General features: G+C 44.0%; 1 protein-coding gene across 12 annotated transcripts; it reads right to left on the reverse strand.

The window, feature by feature from the left end:
- SLC25A18 (solute carrier family 25 member 18) lies at positions 1-14,406 on the reverse strand. Of its 12 annotated transcripts, XR_011320633.1 has the most exons (13): positions 14,237-14,406; positions 14,028-14,090; positions 9,120-9,186; positions 8,908-9,030; positions 8,022-8,077; positions 5,593-5,683; positions 5,130-5,248; positions 4,661-4,805; positions 4,395-4,549; positions 4,150-4,225; positions 944-4,065; positions 838-888; positions 1-727 (listed from the first exon to the last, which is right to left on the reverse strand). XR_011320633.1 is itself a non-coding variant. In XM_069762909.1 (11 exons), exons 3-11 carry the CDS (start codon positions 9,134-9,136, stop codon positions 3,924-3,926), a joined length of 924 nt encoding a protein of 307 aa, XP_069619010.1. In that variant the 5' UTR covers positions 9,137-9,186; positions 14,028-14,090; positions 14,237-14,406; the 3' UTR covers positions 1-3,923. The 12 variants fall into 12 exon arrangements, 1 of the variants encoding a protein (XP_069619010.1); XR_011320624.1 differs by having other exon boundaries at positions 1-3,040; positions 3,257-4,065; XR_011320627.1 differs by having other exon boundaries at positions 1-2,722; positions 2,829-4,065.
- Between the last annotated feature and the right edge of the window lie 5,017 nt (positions 14,407-19,423).

The raw sequence follows: 19,423 nt of genomic DNA on the forward strand, positions 1-19,423 counted from the left end.
TATATATATATATATTTTTACCAAGTTTTGGATTTTTCTTTCACCACTTAAATGAAAAAAACAACCTGGACATGTTTGATGTCTATGAACTCGAAATGACCTGCAGAATCATAATGGCAGCTCAGTTTTAGCATTTAGTGAACATGGTAAAAAAAAAAAAACGACTGTGGAAGTGCACTTTTCTTGCAATTTCACCGCACATGGAATTTGTTTTTCCAGAACACGATATGTTAAAACCAAAGGTGACGTTCAAAAGTACAACTTGTCCCGCATAAATCAAGCCCTCACATGGCCATATTGACCGAAAAATTTAAAAAACAGTTATGGACCTGGGAAGAAGGGGAGCAAAAAACAAAAATGCAGAATCTGAAAATACCTCTGGTCCTTAAGGGGTTAACCCTGTGATTAAAGATAATGTGACAACCCCCGCCATGTACTGCCGCTGGAAAGTGTATGAAGATGAAACATTAATTTGCCACCATACTCTCAATCTACCACTACATGGACAGGTCAGAAGCTGCAGTAACTTATCAGCCACCAGATGGTGCTACTGTGGTTTCTATTATACACCTGCAGTAACTTCTCTCTGCCACCAGATGGTGCTGCTGTAACCTTATACATCTGCAGTAACTTCTCTCTGCCACCAGATGGTGCTGCTGTAACCTTATACATCTGCAGTAACTTCTCTCTGCCACCAGATGGTGCTGCTGTAATGTCAATTATACACCTGCAGTAACTTCTCTCTGCCACCAGATGGTGCTGCTGTAATGTCAATTATACACCTGCAGTAACGTCTCTCTGCCACCAGATGGTGCTGCTGTAAAGTCAATTATACACCTGCAGTAATTTCTCTCTGCCACCAGATGGTGCTGCCGTAACCTCATACATCTGCAGTAACTTCTCTCTGCCACCAGATGGTGCTGCTGTAAAGTCAATTATACACCTGCAGTAATTTCTCTCTGCCACCAGATGGTGCTGCTGTAAAGTCAATTATACACCTGCAGTAACTTCTCTCTGCCACCAGATGGTGCTGCTGTAAAGTCAATTATACACCTGCAGTAATTTCTCTCTGCCACCAGATGGTGCTGCTGTAATGTCAATTATACACCTGCAGTAACTTCTCTCTGCCACCAGATGGTGCTGCTGTAATGTCAATTATACACCTGCAGTAACTTCTCTCTGCCACCAGATGGTGCTGCCGTAACCTCATACATCTGCAGTAACTTCTCTCTGCCACCAGATGGTGCTGCTGTAAAGTCAATTATACACCTCCAGTAACTTCTCTCTGCCACCAGATGGTGCTGCCGTAACCTCATACATCTGCAGTAACTTCTCTCTGCCACCAGATGGTGCTGCTGTAATGTCAATTATACACCTGCAGTAACTTCTCTCTGCCACCAGATGGTGCTGCCGTAACCTCATATATCTGCAGTAACTTCTCTCTGCCACCAGATGGTGCTGCTGTAAAGTCAATTATACACCTCCAGTAACTTCTCTCTGCCACCAGATGGTGCTGCTGTAAAGTCAATTATACACCTCCAGTAACTTCTCTCTGCCACCAGATGGTGCTGCCGTAACCTCATACATCTGCAGTAACTTCTCTCTGCCACCAGATGGTGCTGCTGTAATGTCAATTATACACCTGCAGTAACTTCTCTCTGCCACCAGATGGTGCTGCTGTAAAGTCAATTATACACCTCCAGTAACTTCTCTCTGCCACCAGATGGTGCTGCCGTAACCTCATACATCTGCAGTAACTTCTCTCTGCCACCAGATGGTGCTGCTGTAATGTCAATTATACACCTGCAGTAACTTCTCTCTGCCACCAGATGGTGCTGCCGTAACCTCATACATCTGCAGTAACTTCTTTCTGCCACCAGATGGTGCTGCTGTAATGTCAATTATACACCTGCAGTAACTTCTCTCTGGCACCAGATGGTGCTGCTGTAATGTCAATTATACACCTGCAGTAACTTCTCTCTGCCACCAGATGGTGCTGCTGTAATGTCAATTATACACCTGCAGTAACGTCTCTCTGCCACCAGATGGTGCTGCTGTAAAGTCAATTATACACCTGCAGTAATTTCTCTCTGCCACCAGATGGTGCTGCCGTAACCTCATACATCTGCAGTAACTTCTCTCTGCCACCAGATGGTGCTGCTGTAAAGTCAATTATACACCTGCAGTAATTTCTCTCTGCCACCAGATGGTGCTGCTGTAAAGTCAATTATACACCTGCAGTAACTTCTCTCTGCCACCAGATGGTGCTGCTGTAAAGTCAATTATACACCTGCAGTAATTTCTCTCTGCCACCAGATGGTGCTGCTGTAATGTCAATTATACACCTGCAGTAACTTCTCTCTGCCACCAGATGGTGCTGCTGTAATGTCAATTATACACCTGCAGTAACTTCTCTCTGCCACCAGATGGTGCTGCCGTAACCTCATACATCTGCAGTAACTTCTCTCTGCCACCAGATGGTGCTGCTGTAAAGTCAATTATACACCTCCAGTAACTTCTCTCTGCCACCAGATGGTGCTGCTGTAATGTCAATTATACACCTGCAGTAACTTCTCTCTGCCACCAGATGGTGCTGCCGTAACCTCATATATCTGCAGTAACTTCTCTCTGCCACCAGATGGTGCTGCTGTAAAGTCAATTATACACCTCCAGTAACTTCTCTCTGCCACCAGATGGTGCTGCTGTAAAGTCAATTATACACCTCCAGTAACTTCTCTCTGCCACCAGATGGTGCTGCCGTAACCTCATACATCTGCAGTAACTTCTCTCTGCCACCAGATGGTGCTGCTGTAATGTCAATTATACACCTGCAGTAACTTCTCTCTGCCACCAGATGGTGCTGCTGTAAAGTCAATTATACACCTCCAGTAACTTCTCTCTGCCACCAGATGGTGCTGCCGTAACCTCATACATCTGCAGTAACTTCTCTCTGCCACCAGATGGTGCTGCTGTAATGTCAATTATACACCTGCAGTAACTTCTCTCTGCCACCAGATGGTGCTGCCGTAACCTCATACATCTGCAGTAACTTCTTTCTGCCACCAGATGGTGCTGCTGTAATGTCAATTATACACCTGCAGTAACTTCTCTCTGGCACCAGATGGTGCTGCTGTAATGTCAATTATACACCTGCATTAACTTCTCTCTGCCACCAGATGGTGCTGCTGTAACCTCATACACCTGCAGTAACGTCTCTCTGCCACCAGATGGTGCTGCTGCAATGTCAATTACACACCTGCAGTAACTTCTCTCTGCCACCAGATGGTGCTGCCGTAATGTCAATTATACACCTGCAGTAACTTCTTTCTGCCACCAGATGGTGCTGCTGTAATGTCAATTATACACCTGCAGTAAGTTCTCTCTGCCACCAGATGGTGCCCGTGTCCTTCCCTTCGTCCATTGTACAGCCCAGGAAGGGGCAATTCTGCGCTGATTAGTATTAATTCCAATAATCTCCACATCGCGGAGGCAGAAAACTCTGGATGATGAGAATCTCATATTAATAATTAGTAATAATAATAATATTACAAGTGTCCGGTCACAGTCATTCCTCCAGTCTCTTTTCTCATTAAACAGAAGCTAAAAAACTAGAACTTTTTCCATTAGACTCCCCCACCACCGATATTGTATAAAAACACGATGGGAAATCAGTTTTTGTAAAAATATATAAAACCCCTTCTGTATTGGCTGACTCAGACTCTGTGCCCCATGAAGAGCGGCGCCCCCAGTATGGCCGCACGATCACTGGTCATCACTCATCTTCCCCATGTTATATCACTTCCATACCGATGACTTCACTTCCACAATTGTCCGTTTTGGGGGTTTCCGATTCCTCTGTGTTGGTCGGTTCCCGCGTCATCAGGTGTCGGGGGTCTTCGGACTATTTATCACGGCCCCCCCAATTACTGGAGATACCCGAGGACGTATTCTCCGATGCCGATGAAATACACAACTTGGGCAATTCCAAAGAGAGGAGCGATGACCAGCGCCCGGCACCAGGCCCCCTTCATGAACGCCGCCGGACCCTCATTCCGCCATATCTTCCTGTGTGAAGAAGGAAAAAGAAAAGCGAGCCGTCAGTGCAGGGTCCGGTCTCCGGTATTGGGGTCTCCGGTCAGGGCGGCTCACCTGGCGCAATCCACGATCCCGCTGTACGTGTCCTCCCCGTGCCCCTTCTTCAGGGTCTGGATCCGCGTCTTCAGCACTAAATGAGACGCAGGGTTAAGGGGGCGGTCCAGGACTGAGATACCGACAGGACAGCTCACCAGTCCGTCCTGGACAATCCCTTTAAGTATCTTTTACTAAAAGAATACCAGAACTGGGCCCTTTAAGACGAGGAATCCTCTTTACACCCCCCGTTAGAAAAGACTCACCGTCCAGAGGTGTCACCGCGACGGCCGCCACCGAGCCGGCGACACATCCGGCAATGAACGAATGGTAAAATGGCGCCTTCTCCCGCGGAGACTTCTGTCCGAGTTTGTTAATGTTGGCGAAGAGGGGAAAGTAGATGACGGAGAAAGGAACGTCCCTGAGGAGGAGAGAAAATCCCGCTGATAGAACGGCCCCTGCCGGATTACTGGACAACCCCCTCACTACATTCGGATTAGCTTCACCAATAATGGACGCTTTACCTTCTTACCTCAACAGCGTGGCCCCCAGACCCTTATAGACCCCCGATATTCCCTGGGTCCGGAGCAGATCTCTCGCTATCAGCAGGGCGGAGGGTCTCTGAGGAGCAGCGGTGGCAGCGGATGCTCCGACTCCGGCTGCGACCTTCTGTTTCGCTTAAAAGACGAAAAACCGAAATCATTTCATTATCCAAGTCATGTAAGCAGGTGCATAGTTCTGCAAGGGAGCTGTGTACACAAAACGGTTCAGGAGCAAGGCTAATTAATGTGTAACAAACGTCGCTGCATTTCTATAGTGTAGAAAAGATGGGCAAGAAGTAATGCTGGGGAAGGATTCTTTACAGTATGAGGAGTAAAGGTAAAAATCCATACAAAGAGAATATCACAACTGACCACCAGGGGGCGAGAGATAATAACCAGTGCTGCCACCTAGTGGGCCTGTGTGCAGGTGCAGTCGAAGGTGCTATAATTGCGGAGTACCCAGGCGTCCGGCATCCTGCAGCTGGATTTTCAGCATCTCCATGGGTGACGTGACCACCACCTGGCAGGTCCCTGCACCGCAGCCGGCCAACATCTCCCGCACCAACGTCAGCTCCTTCCTGCAACCAAAGCAGGAAATGTCACCGAGCGACCAGAGCCGTCTGCTCCACATCAAACTGTGAGACCCTTCGCTCCTCTCTTCCTGCCATTATCCATTTCCACAGACGAGATGTGAAGATAAACCAAACAGGTCGCCCACTCACCCGATTGTCGTCCCATTGATCGAAAAGCTCAGATACTACAGTAAACCCCCCTTCAAATCATCTGCTAATCCGAAAGGTTCACATACTTTTACCATTTACAGAGGTGAAATATTGGATCACTTTACTCTGATAACAAAATGCCACAGTCTACAGAGACGTCCACAATAATAATGGATGATTGTTCATAAAGAAAGACGCACCCCTCCTGGGACAGAACACTCCGGAAAAAGTCATTTGCTGCTAGTTTTATAGCCTTTTCTGGAGTCACCAAGGTGAGATTCACAGCAGCCCCTATACAGGAAGAGAAATAGACATGATTATACTGCCCCCATGTACAAGAATATAACTACTATAATACTGCCCCTATATACAAGAATATAACTACTATAATACTGCCCCTATGTACAAGAATATAACTACTATAATACTGCCCCTATGTACAAGAATATAACTACTATAATACTGCCCCTATATACACGAATATAACTACTATAATACTGCCCCTATATACAAGAATATAACTACTATAATACTGCCCCCATGTACAAGAATATAACTACTATAATACTGCCCCTATATACAAGAATATAACTACTATAATACTGCCCCTATATACAAGAATATAACTACTATAATACTGCCCCTATATACAAGAATATAACTACTATAATACTGCCCCTATGTACAAGAATATAACTACTATAATACTGCCCCCTACGTACAAGAATATAACTACTATAATACTGCCCCCTATGTACAAGACTCTACTATAATACTGCCCCCTATGTACAAGACTCTACTATAATACTGCCCCCTATGTACAAGACTATAACTACTATAATACTGCCCCTACGTACAAGAATATAACTACTATAATACTGCCCCCTACGTACAAGAATATAACTACTATAATACTGCCCCTATGTACAAGAATATAACTACTATAATACTGCTCCTATATACAAGAATATAACTACTATAATACTGCCCCTATATACAAGAATATAACTACTATAATACTGCCCCCTATATACAAGAATATAACTACTATAATATTGCTCCTATGTACAAGAATATAACTACTATAATACTGCTCCTATGTACAAGAATATAACTACTATAATACTGCCCCTATGTACAAGAATATAACTACTATAATACTGCTCCTATGTACAAGAATATAACTACTATAATACTGCCCCTATGTACAAGAATATAACTACTATAATACTGCCCCCTATATACAAGAATATAACTACTATAATATTGCTCCTATGTACAAGAATATAACTACTATAATACTGCTCCTATATACAAGAATATAACTACTATAATACTGCTCCTATGTACAAGAATATAACTACTATAATACTGCCCCTATGTACAAGAATATAACTACTATAATACTGCCCCCTATATACAAGAATATAACTACTATAATACTGCCCCTATGTGCAAGAATATAACTACTATAATACTGCTCATATGTACAAGAATATAACGACTATAATACTGCTCCTATGTACATTAATATAACTACTATAATACTGCCCCCTATATACAAGAATATAACTACTATAATACTGCTCCTATGTACAAGAATATAACTACTATAATACTGCTCCTATGTACAAGAATATAACTACTATAATACTGCCCCTATGTACAAGAATATAACTACTATAATACTGCCCCCTATATACAAGAATATAACTACTATAATACTGCCCCTATGTGCAAGAATATAACTACTATAATACTGCTCATATGTACAAGAATATAACGACTATAATACTGCTCCTATGTACATTAATATAACTACTATAATACTGCCCCCTATATACAAGAATATAACTACTATAATACTGCTCCTATGTACAAGAATATAACTACTATAATACTGCTCCTATGTACAAGATAACTACTATAATACTGCTCCTATGTACAAGAATATAACTACTATAATACTGCTCCTATGTACAAGAATATAACTACTATAATACTGCTCCTGTGTACAAGATTATAACTACTATAATACTGCTCCTATGTACAAGAATATAACTACTATAATACTGCTCCTATGTACAAGAATATAACTACTATAATACTGCCCCTATGTACAAGAATATAACTACTATAATACTGCTCATATGTACAAGAATATAACTACTATAATACTGCCCCTATGTACAAGAATATAACTACTATAATACTGCTCCTATGTACAAGAATATAACTACTATAATACTGCCCCCTATATACAAGAATATAACTACTATAATACTGCCCCTATGTGCAAGAATATAACTACTATAATACTGCTCATATGTACAAGAATATAACGACTATAATACTGCTCCTATGTACAAGAATATAACTACTATAATACTGCCCCCTATGTACAAGAATATAACTACTATAATACTGCCCCTATGTACAAGAATATAACTACTATAATACTGCCCCTATGTACAAGAATATAACTACTATAATACTGCCCCTATATACAAGAATATAACTACTATAATACTGCCCCTATATACAAGAATATAACTACTATAATACTGCCCCTATATACAAGAATATAACTACTATAATACGGCCCCTGGGGATGTTCATTAGTTCTCACCTCTGTACATTCCAAAAAATCCTTCTGATCGCACCGTCTTTATCAGGCAGTCAAACCTGCGGGCGAGTATATAGCGGTGTGAGATTAGTGCACAATCCTGCGTGTTGCTTGAGGCGCTAAGTATTGAGGTCACATTTCACCTACTGGATCGGTTCATCCTGATCTTGCAGGTTCACCTAGAGCGACCTGTGCACAGTCTGGCGGAATATAATAATGCAGGGTGATGGTGGTCGCGGACACTGTAATGGCGGTATTTATAATGACGGCTCCCGTGATAGCTCATTCTTCTCATTCTTCTCATATCTCACACTTTGCCTCGTGGACATGGATTAACCCTGCGATGTTACCTCTTCTAGCATCGTGGCTGTAGGTGACAGGCGCACTGTATATACCCTTACAGGGGACGTCTCGGAATCTGGCGTCTGCCCCTCCGGTTATCCCGGCTGCAGCCCTATCATTACTCATGTAAACCTCCATTGCTGCGCTGACTTCTCCTGCGCTGCACCTTTCCTCTGGATTGCTCTTCCCCTGGATTTCAGGGATATGATGCATCAGCAGGGACACTGAGCGCCTGTTCGCGGAGCGCGCTCCCGGGGTGCGGTTAATAATAACAGATTTTATAATATTTTGGATGTGGCAGAGCGTGAGTCATCTTCGGGGAGGACTGGCAGACACCATTAAAGGAAATGTTGTTTGTGTGCCAGGCTGAAGCCAACGCCGACAATGTGAAGATCAACTTTTACGGCACAAGGTTTTTGATCCCAGGACCACGCGGTCAGATCCTGCCGCTTAAAGGGGCAGTTATAAAACCTGGAGATTTAGGGCTCACTTAAAGGGAATGTATTGTCACCATGCGTGCGGCCGTCCCCAGGGTGGCGTCACTTACATGCCCCTGTAGATGCCCTGGCCCTGCTGGTTCTGTAGTCGTGTCTTGGCGAGGTCGATGGGAAAGACACAGGTGACGCCCACCAGTCCGGCGATTCCGCCATTGATCAGTTTTGCGGGTAAGCTGTAATATAGAGGTTCCGATGTCACCAGATAGAAGACCACCCTCCCCCGTAGAGGGCTCAGTATCCGACATGTCGCCTGCACCCTCACCTGATCTTCTCAGCCATATTAACCTTCTGTGGTTGTCACGTTGTCAGCAGCAGTCCCAGTCCTTGGCCTGTAGGGGGAGACAGTGAGCTCGGGTGCAGTACTCCACCACTGCTGCAGGTGGCGATATTTACAATGGGTTATTACAACACTGACACCTCCTGGTACTTCAGGGTATTACACCATCTAGCTGTTGTGTAACTACAATTCCCAGCATGTGACAACTGGAACTTTCCCAATGTTTACCCCGGCGTCCCCACATGTGACCTCCGCACACAGCGCTGTGCACACACTGCGGCCCCTTCATTCCTGCACACGGGGCGGCAACGACAGAGGGGCGGCGGCAGCGGCGTACCTGCCAAATATCCGCTGCCCCCACAGGTGCCTCTGACCATGTACATGACAGGTCAGGTGACCACCCTACATGTGAAGGTGCATCTACACACAGTGTATCACACAGCGGAGGATTGGATACACAGCTCAGCAGTCAGAATCACACAGGAGAGGATTAGATACACGGCTCAGCAGTCAGTATCACACTGGAGAGGATTAGATACACGGCTCAGCAGACAGTATCACACAAAAGAGGATTAGATACACGGCTCAGCAGTCAGTATCACACAGGAGAGGATTAGATACACAGCTCAGCAGACAGTATCACACAGGATAGTATTAGATACACGGCTCAGCAGTCAGAATCACACAGGAGAGGATTAGATACACGGCTCAGCAGTCAGTATCACACAGGACAGGATTAGATACACGGCTCAGCAGTCAGAATCACACAGGAGAGGATTAGATACACAGCTCAGCAGTCAGTATCACACAGGACAGGATTAGATACACGGCTCAGCAGTCAGAATCACACAGGAGAGGATTAGATACACAGCTCAGCAGACAGTATCACACAGGAGAGGATTAGATACACGGCTCAGCAGTCAGAATCACACAGGAGAGGATTAGATACACGGCTCAGCAGACAGTATCACACAGGAGAGGATTAGATACACGGCTCAGCAGTCAATATCACACAGGATAGGATTAGATACACGGCTCGGCAGACAGTATCACACAGGAGAGGATTAGATACACGGCTCAGCAGTCAGTATCACACAGGAGAGGATTAGATACACGGCTCAGCAGTCAGTATCACACAGGAGAGGATTAGATACACGGCTCAGCAGACAGTATCACACAGGATAGGATTAGATACACGGCTCAGCAGTCAGTATCACACAGGATAGGATTAGATACACGGCTCAGCAGTCAGTATCACACAGGAGAGGATTAGATACACGGCTCAGCAGACAGTATCACACAGGAGAGAATTAGATACACGGCTCAGCAGTCAGTATCACACAGGAGAGGATTAGATACACGGCTCAGCAGTCAGTATCACACAGGATAGGATTAGATACACGGCACAGCAGTCAGTATCACACAGGAGAGGATTAGATACACGGCTCAGCAGTCAGTATCACACAGGATAGGATTAGATACACGGCTCAGCAGTCAGTATCACACAGGAGAGGATTAGATACACGGCTCAGCAGTCAGTATCACACAGGAGGGGATTAGATACACGGCTCAGCAGTCAGTATCACACAGGAGGGGATTAGATACACGGCTCAGAAGATGGTATCACACGTGAGAGGATTAGATACACGGCTCAGCAGTCAGTATCACACAGGATAGGATTAGATACACGGCTCAGCAGTCAGTATCACACAGGAGGGGATTAGATACACGGCTCAGCAGTCAGTATCACACAGGAGAGGATTAGATACACGGCTCAGCAGTCAGTATCACACAGGAGAGGATTAGATACACTGCTCAGCAGACAGTATCACACAGGAGAGGATTAGATACACGGCTCAGCAGTCAGTATCACACAGGAGAGGATTAGATACACGGTTCAGCAGTCAGTATCACACAGGAGAGGATTAGATACACGGCTCAGCAGACAGTATCACACAGGATAGGATTAGATACACGGCTCAGCAGTCAGTATCACACAGGAGAGGATTAGATACACGGTTCAGCAGTCAGTATCACACAGGATAGGATTAGATACACGGCTCAGCAGACAGTATCACACAGGATAGGATTAGATACACGGTTCAGCAGTCAGTATCACACAGGATAGGATTAGATACACGGCTCAGCAGACAGTATCACACAGGATAGGATTAGATACACGGCTCAGCAGTCAGTATCACACAGGAGAGGATTAGATACACGGTTCAGCAGACAGTATCACACAGGATAGGATTAGATACACGGTTCAGCAGACAGTATCACACAGGATAGGATTAGATACACGGTTCAGCAGTCAGTATCACACAGGATAGGATTAGATACACGGCTCAGCAGACAGTATCACACAGGATGGGATTAGATACACGGCTCACCAGTCAGTATCACACAGGAGGGGATTAGATACACGGCTCAGCAGACAGTATCACACAGGATAGGATTAGATACACGGCTCAGCAGACAGTATCACACAGGATAGGATTAGATACACGGCTCAGCAGACAGTATCACACAGGAGAGGATTAGATACACGGCTCAGCAGACAGTATCACACAGGAGAGGATTAGATACACGGCTCAGCAGACAGTATCACACAGGATAGGATTAGATACACGGCTCAACAGTCAGCATCACACAGGAGAGGATTAGATTCACGGCTCGGCAGACAGTATCACACAGGAGAGGATTAGATACACGGCTCAGCAGTCAGTATCACACAGGAGAGGATTAGATACACGGCTCAGCAGTCAGTATCACACAGGAGAGGATTAGATACACGGCTCAGCAGTCAGTATCACACAGGAGAGGATTAGATACACGGCTCAGCAGTCAGTATCACACAGGATAGGGTTAGATACACGGCTCAGCAGTCAGTATCACACAGGAGAGGATTAGATACACGGCTCAGCAGACAGTATCACACAGGAGAGGATTAGATACACGGCTCAGCAGTCAGTATCACACAGGAGAGGATTAGATACACGGCTCAGCAGACAGTATCACACAGGAGAGGATTAGATACACGGCTCAGCAGAGAGTATCACACAGGAGAGGATTAGATGCACGGCTCAGCAGTCAGTATCACACAGGATAGGATTAGATACACGGCTCAGCAGACAGTATCACACAGGGGAGGATTAGATACACGGCTCAGCAGACAGTATCACACAGGAGAGGATTAGATACACGGCTCAGCAGACAGTATCACACAGGGGAGGATTAGATACACGGCTCAGCAGTCAGTATCACACAGGAGAGGATTAGATACACGGCTCAGCAGTCAGTATCACACAGGGGAGGATTAGATACACGGCTTAGCAGTCAGTATCATACAGGAGAGGATTAGATACACAGCTCAGCAGACAGTATCACACGGGGAGGATTAGATACACGGCTCAGCAGACAGTATCACACAGGAGAGGATTAGATACACGGCTTAGTAGACAGTATCACACAGGATAGGATTAGATACACGGCTCAGCAGACAGTATCACACAGGGGAGGATTAGATACACGGCTCAGCAGATGATATAACAGATTCTAGGTGGAAGAAGAAAAAAAGAAAGAAAAAAAAAAGGAGAAATAAAGTTTATTAGAGACTCCTAGAACTTTCCCTTCTATAATTTATCTTTGTGCCGCGGTTCCTACATGAAGGGGTTAATCTGCCGTGCCCCCCACTACTGCAGCCCCCATTAGATGCCCCCCGATGCTGAACAATTCCCGCTACCATGGTGACCTTTGATGCGCTGCCCATCGCCATGGAGACAATTTGGCGACAGCGTGAAGCTAAATCTAGGCCAGGCCTGAGGCCTTTGTGACTAATGAGTCAATAGCAGCTGAGATGTGCAAAGCTTAACCCCTTCATGTCCACGTGACAGACCTCCAGTAGGTGACAGCCCCCCCCCCCCGGGCAGATGATGGCGGTGATCTGCTGGTCGTCGCCTCATTGCTCAATGTCGTGGTTCAGGTCATTGTCGTCTCCGCTGGCAACGATCCCCTCATATTAATGATTACACGGCTGCTTCTTCCTGACCGAGACCACGAGTGAGCGCCACGTAATTCTGCTATAATACGTCCACCTGGACAGTGAGGGCCAGCGGCACCGCTATATTGCGAGTTGTTGTGTCAGTAGTGGAGAAATGGTGCAGGCCCAAAGCCAGAGGCTGCACTACTGAGACCGATGGCTCGCTCCGCCCTTGTCTGTCATGGCCCCAGTTGGCGCCCACCTCAGCGCTGACCTCGATTATTGATGCAGAAGCCGATTCGATCTAGGTCTCGTCTCAGTAGTGCAGCCTCAGGGTTAGGCCCGGCCGACATCACTGTACCCTAAAGAAGGAAATTTGGAGATTCTTCATTGTGGCCGACCATTACGGGTCCTTTTCAGTATTGGCCTCATCATATGGGTCTTCTGGGCCCCTCCAAGGTACCAGGGTCCAGGGGCAACTCCTGCGCCCACTATAGAGAAGCCCATCTGGAAACGTTATCTGAGAGGTGGGCGAACAGAACGGCCGTGTTCCCCCCAGTCCATCCCATGACGGGCTCCATTCCATCGTGGAGGTCCACATGGCGCAGTGCGAAGACCAGGTACCCCCCCTACCCGCCAAAGATCACAGACCCCAAAATGTTAGAGATCAGGAGCCATTTTTTAGCTCTCTGTTTAAGGGTGCCCCCCCCCTCCCTAAAAAAAAGAGCAAAACGGAGCTGACAATCGACTGCACAGCGGTGAACATCGTCCGTCCCTGCGTCAAGATTCATCATAATTGAAAACAAATGTCAAAGGAAAATTCCAAAAATTCCACACAAAAAAAAAAGCAACCGATCGTCTCCGCCAGATGCGGAGTTGGGGACGTTTTTACAAAGTTCTGCCTTTCTTACCCTCGTCAGTGTCGCGGTGGTCTCCACGCATCAACGACGAAACCACGGCTTCCTCAATATTTTCTAAAAAAAAAAAAAAAAAAGGAAAAAAAAAGTTACAAAGGAAATGAAAACTTTGTGTAGGGGAAGAACGCCCGGCGAGTGTGCTGCTGCCTGGGGGTGGTAGGAGATGTAGCAGAGCTGGATGCAGAGAGTATCAGGACACTCACCAGGTACTACACCTCACACCGCTCACCCCGCTATCTGCTCCTCTGCTGGGACTCCGAGTGCAAGATCCAGGGCTTGGTCTCTGGGAGGGACAGGAAGAACAAGAGGAGGAGAGAGAGCAACCAGGGCTCCAAAGTGCAAGTCAGAACTTACAAGCCAGCAATGGGAGAACGTCCCAAATACTACACAGAACAGTCAAATAACACCGAATACACAGAGCAAAGGCAGGTCCAGAGGAAATACTGCAGCAAAGAAGACAAGCAGTCCATATAGTAATCGAACCGGGCCCAAAGAGACAGTGCAAGGGTGTAAAACATAATACTGCCCCCTATGTACAAGAATATAACTACTATAATACTGCTCCTATGTACAGAATATAACTACTATAATACTGCCTCTAGGTACAAGAATATAACTACTATAATACTGCTCCTATGTGCAAGAATATAACTACTATAATACTGCCCCTATGTACAAGAATATAACTACTATAATACTGCTCCCTATGTACAAGAATATAACTACTATAATACTGCCTCTAGGTACAAGAATATAACTACTATAATACTGCTCCTATGTACAAGAATATAACTACCATAACACTGCTCCTATGTACAAGAATATAACTACTATAATACTGCCTCTAGGTACAAGAATATAACTACTATAATACTGCTCCTATATACAAGAATATAACTACTATAATACTGAGCCCATGTACAAGAATATAACTACTATAATACTGCCCTTATGTACAAGAATATAACTACTATAACACTGCTCCTATGTAGAATAAAACTACTATAATACTGCCCCTATGTACAAGAATATAACTACTATAATACTGCTCCTATATACAAGAATATAACTACTATAATACTGCTCCTATGTACAAGAATATAACTACTATAATATTGCTCCCTATGTACAAGAATATAACTACTATAATACTGCTCCTATGTACAAGAATATAACTACTATAATACTGCTCCTATGTACAGGAATATAACTACTATAATACTGCCTCTAGGTACAAGAATATAACTACTATAATACTTCTCCTATATACAAGAATATAACTACTATAATACTGCTCCTATGTACAAGAATATAACTACTATAATACTGCCCCCTATGTACAAGAATATAACTACTATAATACTGCCTCTAGGTACAAGAATATAACTACTATAACACTGCTCCTATGTACAAGAATATAACTACTATAATACTGCCTCTAGGTACAAGAATATAACTACTATAATACGGCTCCTATATACAAGAATATAACTACTATAATACTGCTCCTATGTACAAGAATATAACTACTATAATACTGCTCCTGTGTACAAGAATATAACTACTATAATACTGCTCATGTGTACAAGAATATAACTACTATAATACTGCCCCTATGTACAAGAATATAACTACTATAATACTGCTCCTATATACAAGAATATAACTACTATAATACTGCTCCTATGTACAAGAATATAACTACTATAATATTGCTCCCTATGTACAAGAATATAACTACTATAATACTGCTCCTATGTACAAGAATATAACTACTATAATACTGCTCCTATGTACAGGAATATAACTACTATAATACTGCCCCTATGTACAAGAATATAACTACTATAACACTGCTCCTATGTAGAATAAAACTACTATAACACTGCTCCTATGTACAAGAATATAACTACTATAATACTGCCCCTATATACAAGAATATAACTATAATACTGCTCCTATATACAAGAATATAACTACTATAATACTGCTCCTATGTACAAGAATATAACTACTATAATACTGCTCCTATATACAAGAATATAACTACTATAATACTGCTCCTATGTACAAGAATATAACTACTATAATACTGCTCCTATGTACAAGAATATAACTACTATAATACTGCCCCTATGTATAGGAATATAACTACTATACTACTGCTCCTATGTACAAGAATATAACTACTATAATACTGCTCCTGTGTACAAGAATATAACTACTATAATACTGCCCCTATGTATAGGAATATAACTACTATACTACTGCTCCTATGTACAAGAATATAATTACTATAATACTGCTCCTATGTACAAGAATATAACTACTATAATACTGCTCCTATGTACAAGAATATAACTACTATAATACTGCTCCTGTGTACAAGAATATAACTACTATAATACTGCTCCTGTGTACAAGAATATAACTACTATAATACTGCTCCTGTGTACAAGAATATAACTACTATAATACTGCTCCTGTGTACAAGAATATAACTACTATAATACTGCCCCTGTGTACAAGAATATAACTACTATAATACTGCCCCTGTGTACAAGAATATATCTAGTATAATACTGCTCCTATGTACAAGAGTATAACTACTATAATGCTGCTCCCAATGTACAAGAATATAACTACTATAATACTGCTCCTATGTACAAGAATATAACTATTATAATACTGCCTTCTCTAAGATCAGGATCCTTACCACCTGCAAAAAAACAAGCTTATGTCTCCCTTAGCAACATGGTACAAGGGGTTAATATTTCCAGATGAGTTGCACTCCATGTAATTGAGCAGCCGCCAAGCATAAGGTAAACATCACTGAGCGTCTGGGGAGGCGTTACTTATTTCCAAAATGACGGTATATGAGGTGGGGGGCGTCATCACATCCACATCAGAAACCTCACACTCCAGTAATATAATTCTCAGAGTTCCATGTATAAGGGGCAAGAAATGAAATTGAATATGTGCATTAAATAAAGTATGTGAACCCCAAGTATTCTTTACACTCCATAAACCCCTGAAAAGGTACATACAGCAATGGCCGAAAGTTTTGGCACCATTGAAATTGTTCCAGAAAATGAAGTATTTCTCCCAGAAAATTATTGCAATTACATGTTTTGTTATACACGTGTTTACTTCCTGTGTGTGTATTGGAAAAACACACAAAAAAAACCCAGAAAAAAAGTAAAATTGGGTGCAATTTCAAAGAAAACTCCAAAAATGAAGCAGACAAAATTGTAGGTAAACAACTTTGTTTCCAGCATGTGATGCCCGCTCACACTCACCTGTGGCAAGTAACAGGTGGGGACAATATGAAAATCACATCTGACACCAGATAAAAAGGGGAGAAGTTAACTCGATCTTTGCATTGTGTGTCTGTGTGTGCCACACTAAGCATGGAGAACAGAGAGAGGAGAAGAGAACTGTCTGAGGACTTGAGAACCAAAAATTGTGTAACATTATAATCAGTCTCAAGGTAACAAGTCCATCTCCTGATATCCTGATGTTCCTTTGTCCACGGGGTGTAACATAATCCAGAAGTTTACAACCACTGGCACTGCAGCTAATCCCCCTGGACGCGGACGGCAAAGAATAATTGATGAAAGGTTGTAACGCAGGATAGTCCAGATGTTGGATAATCAGCCCCAATCAAGGTCCAAAGAAATTCCATCTGTAATACAGGCTCAGAGTACATCAGTGTCACGGCGAACCATGCGTCCACATGTAAATGAAATTAAACGCTATGGCAGGAGACCCCAGAGGACCCCACTGCTGACACAGGGACATAAAAAAGGCTGCAGTTTGCCAAAATGTACGGAGTAATCCAAAATCTTTCTGGGAAAGCGTCTTGTGGACAGATGAGACCAAGTTAGAGCTTTTTAGCAAAGCACATCATTCTACTGTTTTAATGAAAATGGAAGGCCTACAAAGAAAATAACACAATACCTACAGTCAGATATGGTGGAGGATCACAGATGTTTTAGGGATGTTTTGCTGCATCTGGCACTCGGTGCTTTGACTGTGTGTAAGACATCGTGAAATCTGAAGATTACCAAAGTATTTTGGGCGGAAACGTAGTGCCCAGTGTCAGAAAGCTACGTCATGGGTCTCCAACAGCAGGACAATGACCCCAAACATACGAGGGGCGTTCATTAAAGAGTTCCCATGATCCTCTTCCTGTGGACTGAGAGAAACGAACCTGGGCTCAGTAATTAGTCCTTCTCTATATAGGTGGCACCTAGGGACACACACTTCTCCCATCTCTTTAATGAACTGTAAGCACCTCGCTTGTAGAATTCGACAGGTTACTCCAAAAGCCGTGTTGGGACTTCAGAAGTCAGATCATCTGGAAAATGCTTTCCCTTCAAAAATAACTTAAATGTAGGAAAGAGGTGGACGTCCGATGTTGCGAGGTTGGGTGAATGAGGGGGATGCGGTAGAATTTCACAGGCACAGGAGCAAACTGCCCTTTGGGCAACATGTGAGTTGTGAACTGGTGCATTGTCTTGCAGAAGGCGGACACCTTTGGTGAGTGTGTCGCGTCTCTTGGCTTTGATGGCCTCCCGCAATGTCCATAGCTGTGAAGCATAGTATGCCCCAGCGATGATGGTGCCCTTTACTAGGATATCCATCAATAAGCCTCCGTGCTGGTCCCAACATACTGTGTGCATGGCCTTGCCTGCCGAGGGTTGGGCAAGTACCTTCTTTGGAGGCCACGGTGAGGCATGATGGCTTCCATTGCATCTACTGGACTTTAGTCTCAGGATCAGTGATGGACCCGGCCTTCATCCTGTGTGATCCATCTGTTGTCTCCTCCTGGTCTCCTTGGCACATCGCCAATAGACCCCGAGAGCGTTAGACTCGTTCCTGCTTCTGGAAAGGTGTGATCAGCCGGGGAACCAGCGAGTGCAGACCTTACACATGCGAAGATGGTCTTGGATGATTTTTTTTTCCACGGACCCCACACTAATCTGGACATTTTGGGCGAATGGTTACGTGGTAATTTTCCAAAATGGCGACCTCCACTTGCTGAATGGTGCGTTCATCAGTAGCCGTTTTGTGTGAAATTTTGCCCAATTTGCTTTTTTTTTTTTGTTTGTTTGTTTTGTTCCAATAAACACAAAGGAAATAAACATCATGTTTAACGAAACGCGGGGAATGTAATGTTCTGGGACAATATCAGGGTGCCGACACTTTTGGCCGTGGCTGTATAACGTCGGTTTTAGCATTGTGTTCCCCATGATAATCAGTGGCGACTTTGCGCCGTTCCTCCATTATTCTTCCCGGACACGACCCAGTGAGTGAATGCGGCGGCCATTGTGGGGACGGCCGTCACTGACCGGACGGGTAAAGAAGAGACCAGAGCAGAGACTGAA

The sequence above is a fragment of the Ranitomeya imitator genome, chromosome 4 (genome assembly GCF_032444005.1).
Source record: "Ranitomeya imitator isolate aRanImi1 chromosome 4, aRanImi1.pri, whole genome shotgun sequence".
Lineage (NCBI taxonomy): Eukaryota > Metazoa > Chordata > Amphibia > Anura > Dendrobatidae > Ranitomeya > Ranitomeya imitator.

Bases quoted from the DNA above. Each gene is read 5' to 3' on its own strand.
- SLC25A18 (XM_069762909.1), bottom strand. The intron at 8,078-8,907 runs GTAAGTGACGCC...ACTCGCCCGCAG, and splicing joins CAGGGCATCTACAGGGGCAT to GTTTGACTGCCTGATAAAGA. The intron at 4,226-4,394 runs GTGAGTCTTTTC...CGTCTCATTTAG, and splicing joins CGCGGTGACACCTCTGGACG to TGCTGAAGACGCGGATCCAG.